The sequence below is a fragment of the Marmota marmota genome, unplaced genomic scaffold (assembly GCF_001458135.2).
Source record: "Marmota marmota marmota unplaced genomic scaffold, marMar, whole genome shotgun sequence".
Lineage (NCBI taxonomy): Eukaryota > Metazoa > Chordata > Mammalia > Rodentia > Sciuridae > Marmota > Marmota marmota.
In genome coordinates, this window is record NW_026000026.1 from 21,557,546 (window position 1) to 21,566,599 (window position 9,054).

Below are 9,054 nucleotides of genomic sequence, written 5' to 3' on the forward strand. Positions count from 1 at the left end.
CTGGGGGTGTAGTGTAGCTCAGTAGTAAATTGTGTGCTTAGCATATATGAGGCCCTGGGTTCAAAAAATTATATTTGTATACACTTACATATATACACATATACACATTCTCATTGCAGAAAATTAAAAAATAGCTGGGCACAATGGTGCATACTGTAATTCCAGCAACTCAGGAATCTGAGGTAGGAGGATTGCAAATTCAAGACCAGCCCAGACTTAATGAGACTCTGTCTCAAAATAAAAAGGACTGGATATATATAGCTCAGTGGTAGAGTACCCGAGTTCAATCCCCAGTACTAATTTTTTTTTTAATTTTTCATAAGTCTGCTGCCCACAGGGAACTGCCTCTGGTAAAATATTGGTATCTCTTTGCTATATGTTTTTTATCATTAAGATCAGAGTATATTTAGCAGGCACAATGGCGCATGCCTATAATCCCAGCTACTCTGAAGCTGAGGCTGGAGGATCACAAGTTAAGGCCAACCTTAGGAACTTAGTGAGAACCTGTCTCAAAATAAACAAGAAAAACCTGTAATCCCAGCAATTCAGGAGGCTAAGGCAGGAGGATTGCAAGTTAAAAGCCCGCCTCAGCAAAAAGCAAGGTGCTAAACAACTCAGTGAGACCCTATCTCTAAATAAAATACAAAATAGGGCTAGGGATGCGGTTCAGTGGTCAGGTGCCCCTGAGTTCAAAAGGACCTCAAAAATAAATATAAATAAATAAATAAACAAGAAAGAGGAGGAAGCTGGGTTTATAACTTGGTGTCAGAGTACTTCTGGTTCCATTCCCATACTGATGGCGGGGATGCAGGGGGAGCCAGGCACAATGCACACACCTATAATCCCAGCAACTCCAGGCTGAAGCAGGAGGATCACAAGTTCAAGGCCAGCCTGGGCAACTTAGTGAGGCCCTGTGTCAAAAGAAAGGACTGGTGGTGTGGCTCAGTGATAGAGGACTTCTGGATATAGTCCCTTATACCATGCACACACACACACACACAAAAAAAAAAATTTAAATAAGAGGATGTTTGTTGTCCTATATCTGTTTTCTTCACATTTATGACATAAACGTTTTCCCATGCCTTAAAAATTTCATAAACATTATTGTGTTATGAGAATTAAGGTAATAGATGGAAATATTCTACACATGCTAAATCTTGCTGAATAGGTAAGGAAGCTTCCAATTACAATTTTTATAGTAGTGAGAGTGGATGCATTTTCTTTCTCTTAGAGCAAGTAGAAAGTGACTCTTACTGAATTTCTAAGGACAATATCAAGTTTCTCCACATTTCAAATGTATCTCAGTTAAGAGTTCCAGCCTAGCATTATCTCAACCAGTTTTCCCCAAGCCTCTGTTAATAGGTAGCTAACCTCCTACCTGGACTACTGGAGAGTTAAATGCTGATCTTCTTTGCTTACTGCTTTTTCAGTCTGAAAGATCTTTACCTTCTTCCATTTGTCTTTGAAATGTGCTTAAAAGGGAAGCATTGTCACCAGAAGTAGCCCATAGTTTCTAGAAACAGACCATGAGGTTAATGCTCTGAAGTGACCAAACTCAGACTGTTCTTGGTTCCAGATCTTGATGGGCTTGTCTAAAATATGAATGAAAAGTTTGTGGTTTCAAATTAGAATCAATATTTAACAGCACCAAATTAACTCTGAAATAGCCAAAGATAAGATTATTTCTGGGCAAATATGCCCATCTGCTACAGCATGGGGCAGAGTGGATAGCTCCTATGGCTGACTGAACTCTGATTCTCAAGCAGTTTGATATGGGTATCACTCTTAGAAATAGTTACATCCAGTATCTTCTCCTTGCATATAGGAACTGTTTTATGGTTCTGTTCAGTTTTCAGCTTTTAAACTTCATGAAAATTGGGGCTGGGGATGTGGCTCAAGCAGTAGTGCGCTCGCCTGGCATGTGTGCGGCCCGGGTTTGATCCTGAGCACCACATACAAACAAAGATGTTATGACCACCGAGAACTAAAAAATAAATACTTTTTAAAACTCTCTTTCTCTCTCTCTGTCTCTCTCTCTCTCTGTCTCTCTCTCTCTGTCTCTCTCTCTTTAAAAAAAAAAAAACTTCATGAAAATTTAGTTCATGCCAGTTTGGTGGTCTATTTTATATTTATTTGTCAAATTAAATGTTTGTTTCTCATCTTATGCCTGGAATTTTGAGGAGACTTGTTTCTTGTTAAGAAAGTTTTAATGTGTCATTTAAACCCTGGGGTTCATGTCCCTTTTAAAAAACAAAAAGGTTGGCTGGGGATATAGATCAGTTGGTAGAGTGCTTGCCTCACATGTACAAGGCCCTGAGTTCAATCCCCAACACCACCAAAAAAAAAAAAAAAAGGCCAGTCAGCCTATGTCCTACAGTGTCTGAAAGTGTACAACAACTGGAAGAGAAAGGCCTAAGCTCCTGTGTAGCCATTATGCCCTGTGCATCTCCAAGAGCTTATTAGAAATGCTGGTTCTTGAACCTTACCCAGATCTATTCAGTCAGAATCTCTAAGGTAGAAACCCAAGAATCTGAGGGCTTTTATTTTTGTTTTAAGTGGTGCTGGGATTTGAACCCAGGATCATGCACATGCAAAGAAGTATTCTACTACTAAGCTATACCCTAACCCCAAGAATCAGAGTTTATTTGCTTTTTTAATATTTATTTTTTAGTTGTAGTTGGACACAATACCTTTATTTATTTATTTTTACGTGATGCTGAGGATCGAACCCAGGGTCCCACACGTGCTAGGCAAGCGCTGTACTGCTGAGCCACAACCCCAGCCCAAGAATCAACAAGTAGTTCTGATGTATACTAGCCAGCCTATAAGAATAACTGGTGTTAAAGCTTATAAAGTAAAAAGCAACCACACCATATCCTGCTAGAGAGAACAGTGGCACCAAATGAATTGGTGGGATTCAGCTTCTGCTTTTGATCAGGAACTCCCCTGAAAATAGTATATAGAGTTGAACGGGGACTTCAAAATCACAAAGCACTGAGAAGTCAAGGTCACCCTGTTTGAGTACTCCGTAAGTAACATTCTTCAGGTAGAGAGAGAACAGGGTTGAAAGTTTAGTAGCTTATTCTGTCACCCTGCCATGAGCCAGAAAGCCAGATACAGCTTCTTGGGATAATTAAGGACTGAGTAATTCTTTCCAATTTCTATCTAGCATTTCCATCTTTATAAAGAGTACATTGAAGGTTGGGGTTGGGGCTCAGCAGTAGAGCTCTTGCCTGGCATGTGTGAGGCCCTGGGTTTTTGATTCTTAGCACCACATATAAATAAATTAATTAAATTAAAGACATTGACAACTAAAAAATGTTTTTAAAAAAGTACATTGAGGAGATGTAAACCTGTAAACAGTTGAAGAATCCAAAATTCAATATTGTCCTGTTTGAACGGACTGGGATGTTTAGAGCATTTCCCTCAAATGTAAGTCCCAGCTGACTTACAGATTTTTCCTCTTCTAGATGGCAGACTGTGGGGGACTGCCCCAAGTAGTTCAGGTAAGAAATTTTGTTTTTTAAGAAAAAAAAGCACCCATTCTGTTCTACCTCTTTGCCTGTGAAAAAAAATAATGTGTTTTTGTTTTATCCCCCAGCCCGGGAAGCTCACCGAGGCCTTCAAGTACTTTTTGCAGGGAATGGGCTACAGTGAGTAGTACACAACTTTCTGTCTAGTGAAGATTTATGTAAGATGGGTCAGTTTGACATCTGGGAGGCCATAATTCTTAGGGTACATCCTCTGGGCTAGCCAGCATTGACTAAAGTAGAAACTGAAACGTTTGTGGAACATTCATTTGTGCATATATATACATATATGCACATATATAATAATGCACTTATTAAGTACATTTGTCAGGCAGTATATATGCTTAACCTAAGAGGTAAGTTCTGTTATTAGTCCCATTTTATAGAAGAGGAAACTGAGGATCAAAGAAGCTAAGCACATTCCCAGCATAACAGTGCAGCTGCAGAGCCATGGTTCAGACCTTGGCAGTCTTACTGCAGAGCCCACACTTTTAACCACCGAAGCTTAGCCTGTCCCAGACATTAATCAGAAATTACAATTTGCATTTGAACTTAGCTGGTTAATAACTGGCCTAGAGAAACAGAAGTGAGACTCCAGAAGAAAAGGGTAGGGGTAGTGTCCTCAATGAAATCTGTTCCACCACAAGAGATGAACTTGCAGAGCAAGTGAAGGATGTGTCCATATCATATGCTGCTGTCCTGGTCTCATGTATTATGAGACCCCTGAGCCTTGTTGCAAAAAAATCCACACTTGCTCCTTTCTTGGAGTCATAAGAATAAAACCCTTTCACCCAGATATAGAGCTCTTTACCCAATCAGGTGATTTTTTTTTCCCCCATCTTTGGTATCTGTGGAAATGGCCATTCGTGAGCTGCCTGGGCAGCTGCTCTGATCAACTAGACCTGGGTAGAGCCCTGTACCCGCCAGGCAGACCGTGTGTGTCTTGTCTAGAGTTGCTGTGTTGTCCCATCTGTGAGTCGCTACCAACCGAGCCCACATCCATGGCCCTCTAGCTCACTGGGAGGGCTAACTTAGTAACCCATTCTTATCCATTCCTAAGAAACAGCTGATCTTGTAGCTCATTTCTGATCCAAAGTAAGGTGACTATGTAGAATGGAGGGGAGAATAGTTTGTCTAATTGAGAGAAATGACATCCAAGATGATACTAAAGTGACACTCAACCTCTTCTCTTCTCTGGGACCATAAAATAAACTGATCCCTTGCTCAGAGTATTCTGTCTACTAGGCAGCCAGGGTTGCTACTTCGCACTCTAGATCACTAACCTTCCTCTTCCTGTGTCCATCCTGCTTCCAGTCCCGTATGTGCAGCTCAGTCACCTCAGCACCGAGTCAGGTACCTTCCTCTGTGCTGGCCCTACCCGCTCCCCGCCATGCTCTCCTGGCTGCATTGGCTGCCTGCAGCATGTCCGCAATTTTTCTGTGCAGTGAGAGCCTGATAGAACGTGGCTCATTGTGCTCCAAGAGTTTAGCCTACTAATCCTGTCCTGGTGCTCCAGGAGGAAGAAAGGATCCAGTTATAATGCCTAGGCCTCCTCTCATCTTTCTAAATCCAGGGTCACAGCAGCAACTGAAACTTGATAGGCAGGGCCCCTCTTCCGCCACCTACTACTAATCTTTGAGGTAACCTCCAGACATGGGAATTGAAGGGGTAGCCTTGACTCTAGGTAGAAATGTTAGTACCTATGCCAAGAGAACTCCACAGGTAATGGCATCTTTTGACTCCAGTATTGAAATGACAGCCGGGTGGAGGCTGGTGCCTGAGGTTGAGAGGCAGGGAAGGTCCTGTCCCAGGCCAAAATAGAAGAACATTCAGGTCAGGGCTGGAGCTGGGGCTCAGCGGTAGAGTGCTCACCTTGCACGTTCGAGATCCTGGGTTCAATCCTCAGCACCACATAAAAATAAATAAGTGAAATAAAGGTATTATGTCCAACTACAACTAAAAAACAAATATATATATATATATATATATATATATATATATATATAAAAGAATATTCAGGTCAAAGCAAGGGCAGAACAGGAGTCTGAATTAAACATCCCCAGAGCTCTTTCCTCTGAGGCAATCTGTATAGAGATCAGTTCCTGCCCCACCTATCCTGGCCTCCACCATGCCTTCCACACACTCTAGACAGCCAGGGTAGCCTGTGGACACGGATGGTAGTCTCGTTGTATCGGGCTTGCACTGTGTTTGTGAAACACCTTCATATATGTGTGGTCTGTCTTTCTTTTCTTTTGATTTAGTCTTGCATGTACTGCAGGTTTTGGCTTTCCCAAAGCCTCCCTCCTAATCACTGAACTGTGTGGGCACAGCTAAGAATCTCTACTCTGGTCTTAGGGCTTCCCTTTCTTCTGCTGACTAGAAGAGCTATTCCAGCCAAACCCAGAGAATTAAAGCAGCCTTGCATTCAGTCACTAATCTAGAGCAATACTAGAGAGTGGGGATGGCTATATCTTGTCCTGGGTGTCATTGTAAGTGGGTTGGGAAAGCTAAACATAAAGCCTTTGGTGAAACATGTAAATTAGCTGAGCTTAACTAGGGCTGCATCTTCTAGTCCTCTTGGTTCTTTGTTACAGTACCATCTGCCAGCATGACCCGGCTTGCCCGATCCCGAACCCACTCAACCTCGAGTAGCATTGGCTCTGGAGAAAGTCCCTTCAGCCGGTCTGTCACCAGCAATCAGTCAGATGGAACTCAAGAATCCTGTGAGTCCCCTGATGCCCTGGACAGACACCAGACCATGGAGGTGTCCTGCTAAGCAGTTGCTCCTCCCCGGACCATGCAAGTCTACCCTTCTTCAGACGACACTCCATAATATAACATTTCATCCCGTAAACTGGCCTCCTCTATCTTTAACTCATGCATGGCCACTGAACCTCTCCTAGTAATCTGGATTTATCATTCTCTGCCCACCTACCCTTTTTTTGTATCTTCCAAGAACCACATTCATGCCATTACTGTAACATTCCAGCATCTTTAGCTGATCTGATCTCCACATCTTCTCTTGCCAGCTTTTTCCTATGTTCCCCTAACGATGTATCTGATAAGATTCTTCTATCCCAACTCCATGTGTGTGCGAGCACGTGTGTCTGTGTTTGTGTGTGCATAGTTCTGTGATTTTAGACATGCTTCCTTGTGGCGCTTCTGCAAAAAAAGAAAAAGGGACTTTTTTTTTTGCATTCCCAATGGTGTTTTTGAGGAAAACGTGCAGAACAGATATTTAAGTGGGGAAAGCCACTAGATTCTCATCTGGTTCCAAATTGGTCAACAAGATTTGCAGAGTGATTTCTGAAGAGAGCAGCTCTGAGGAATGTGGAAAAGCATAATTACTGTTTGTACCAGTGATTGATTGTGACCAATGGTAGAAGTGTTGCCTGTCACATAGAGAGGTAGGCAAAGGGGCCAGCCACCTCCCTTTGTCCAAGTGGATTCACATATGCATCCTATAAAGAAAAGGGAGGGATATATCCTACTAGGAGCCCATGAAACAATGAGGTTCTAATACAACAGGGAGTTTACTCCAAAGCAGTGGCTTAATTACTAGATCTTAGCACAGAAAGGTGGAAAACAAAATGCCAGGCCTCCGCTCTGCTGTCGCTGAGCATCTGTTACCATTTATCAGACATCTACACATCTACAAGAAGTGCCTCCCAAGTCTGTGGTGGAGAGTGGTTCTCCATTCCTCAGTCCCAAAAAAGGGAGAGGTATGGCCGAAAAATATGGTGAGGACATGAAAGGGGCAAGAGCAATGGCCATTAACACAATTTCATGTTGAGTAACTGTAGCCATGATTTAAGCAGACTCATGGAAGCCAAACTAAATGGATATAGAACCCACTTCTGAGAAAGATTCTTAATCCTATGAACTCCCTTTTTATAGAGGGGGGAGGGGCCAGTCTGTAAGGGCAGTCACATCCAGGTAAAATTGTAGCCTCCATCTGCTGTCAGCAAGGGGGTCACTGCTGGGAGGAGGGTGAGATAACTGTGGAAATCCATGCCATAAACAGGATCCCAGCTCTCAGAAGCAGGAGATGCAAGCTCAGGGTTACACAGTTCCGAATCTTGAGAAGAGACTTTTCAGACACATTGTTTGCTTTCTGCCAAGATAAGGAATGCATCACTCTGCCAGAGTACAACTTTTTACAAATTATTAAATAAAGCTGTATATGTCTCATTGTTACCTGATTGCTGGTGTTATTTTTCTCAAGCCACTCACTGGGGCTCAGGGAGTGGCTGAATACTGTGTGCTGGTTCTATGCTCTACATTTTCACATTTGTGATCACTTATCCTACCCAGTAACACTGTCCATTTATAGGGAAGAAATGAAGCTTCAGGATAATTTGTCCAAGGTCATACAGCTAGTAAGCGCAGCCTAGACTAAATCCAAGTCCACCTGACAATGCTGTTGTTGATGGAGGAGAAGCTGAGGTCTGGGAAAGACATTCCACATCTTGGCTCTGCCATGTGTGTGGAATTGCTGGATCCCACCCATCAGGTAATAATCTGCAACCACTTTTCTGGGGTTCTTTAAGAGACTAGGCTGTGTCCCTCCATAAATGGCTGAATTTGCACCCATCAAGAATAATTTCAGGCCAGGTTCAGTGGTGCATGCCTGCATGTAGTCACGCTCCTCAGAAGGGTGAAGGAAGGAAGATCACGAGTTCAAGACCAGTCTGGGCAACTTAGCAAGACCCTGTCTCTGAATAAATGAATTGAATGAATGATGGAAAAGGGGGATCTGGGGGGTGTAGTGCTGTGGTAAAGTGCATTCTTAGCATTTGTGAGGCCCTGTGTTTGAACCCAGCACCAAACAAAGGAAAGAAAGGCTCACATACTTCATCAAGTTCTCATGGCAGCCCTGCAAAGTGGGAGCATCTGTTTTACAGACAAGGAACAATTCAGAAAAGTTGAGTGATTTGACCAAAGTCACCTAGCTTGAAAAAGTAGTTTCTAGTTCTTCCAGAATCAATGCATTTTTATGTTTTCTTCAGCCTTTCATTGAGCACCTTTAATAGGCAAGGCCCTTAGCACCTTCCAATAAGTTGCCTTCTGTTGACCCAATGAAATGGATACAGAAACAGGCCCAGAGTTAGTTTACAAATGGTCAAGAAACTAATAATTGACTATATGGGAAAGTTCCCTTTACTCCATTCAACACTTCTGTGACAAATTTGAGGGGTTTTTCCCTATACCAACTAATTCTCTTAACAGTTTGGACACCAACTAGGTATCTTACAATTCAATTAGAACACTATCTAGAGTTAGTGCAGACCCTTTAGTCCCACAAGCACCCCCCACTTCACATGCCAGTTGGAAGTAGTAAATCCCATGTTACTCTCACTTCTGTACAACTAGGGTACAAATCTGATTCACACAGCTGTCTCCTCAGGCTTGGCCATGTGTTTTGATGGCTCACAGAACTCAGGAAAGGTGTTTACTAGTTTATTAAAAAGGATAAGCCAGGCATGGTGGCACACACCTGTAATCCTAGTGACTTGGTGGGGGG

At 42.6% G+C, this 9,054-nt stretch overlaps 1 protein-coding gene and 1 long non-coding RNA gene across 9 annotated transcripts in view; one reads left to right on the forward strand and one right to left on the reverse strand.

The window, feature by feature from the left end:
* The window catches only part of Ndrg3 (NDRG family member 3), a 60,707-nt gene extending 52,980 nt beyond the window's left edge, over positions 1 to 7,727 (forward strand). For 4 of the 6 annotated variants that reach the window (XM_015480972.2, XM_015480976.2, XM_048810979.1 and 1 more), the window contains 4 exons: positions 3,471 to 3,506; positions 3,602 to 3,653; positions 4,845 to 4,883; positions 6,125 to 7,727. In XM_015480972.2, coding sequence (XP_015336458.1) covers positions 3,471 to 3,506; positions 3,602 to 3,653; positions 4,845 to 4,883; positions 6,125 to 6,306 — 309 coding nt within the window. In that variant the 3' untranslated portion in view covers positions 6,307 to 7,727. The remainder of the gene's footprint in view (positions 1 to 3,470; positions 3,507 to 3,601; positions 3,654 to 4,844; positions 4,884 to 6,124) is intronic. The other 2 variants (XM_015480981.2, XM_015480986.2) reach the window with 1 other exon arrangement.
* The window catches only part of LOC125619001, a 37,854-nt gene that overhangs the window by 25,237 nt on the left and 3,563 nt on the right, over positions 1 to 9,054 (reverse strand). The gene's annotated exons all lie outside the window — the stretch shown is intronic.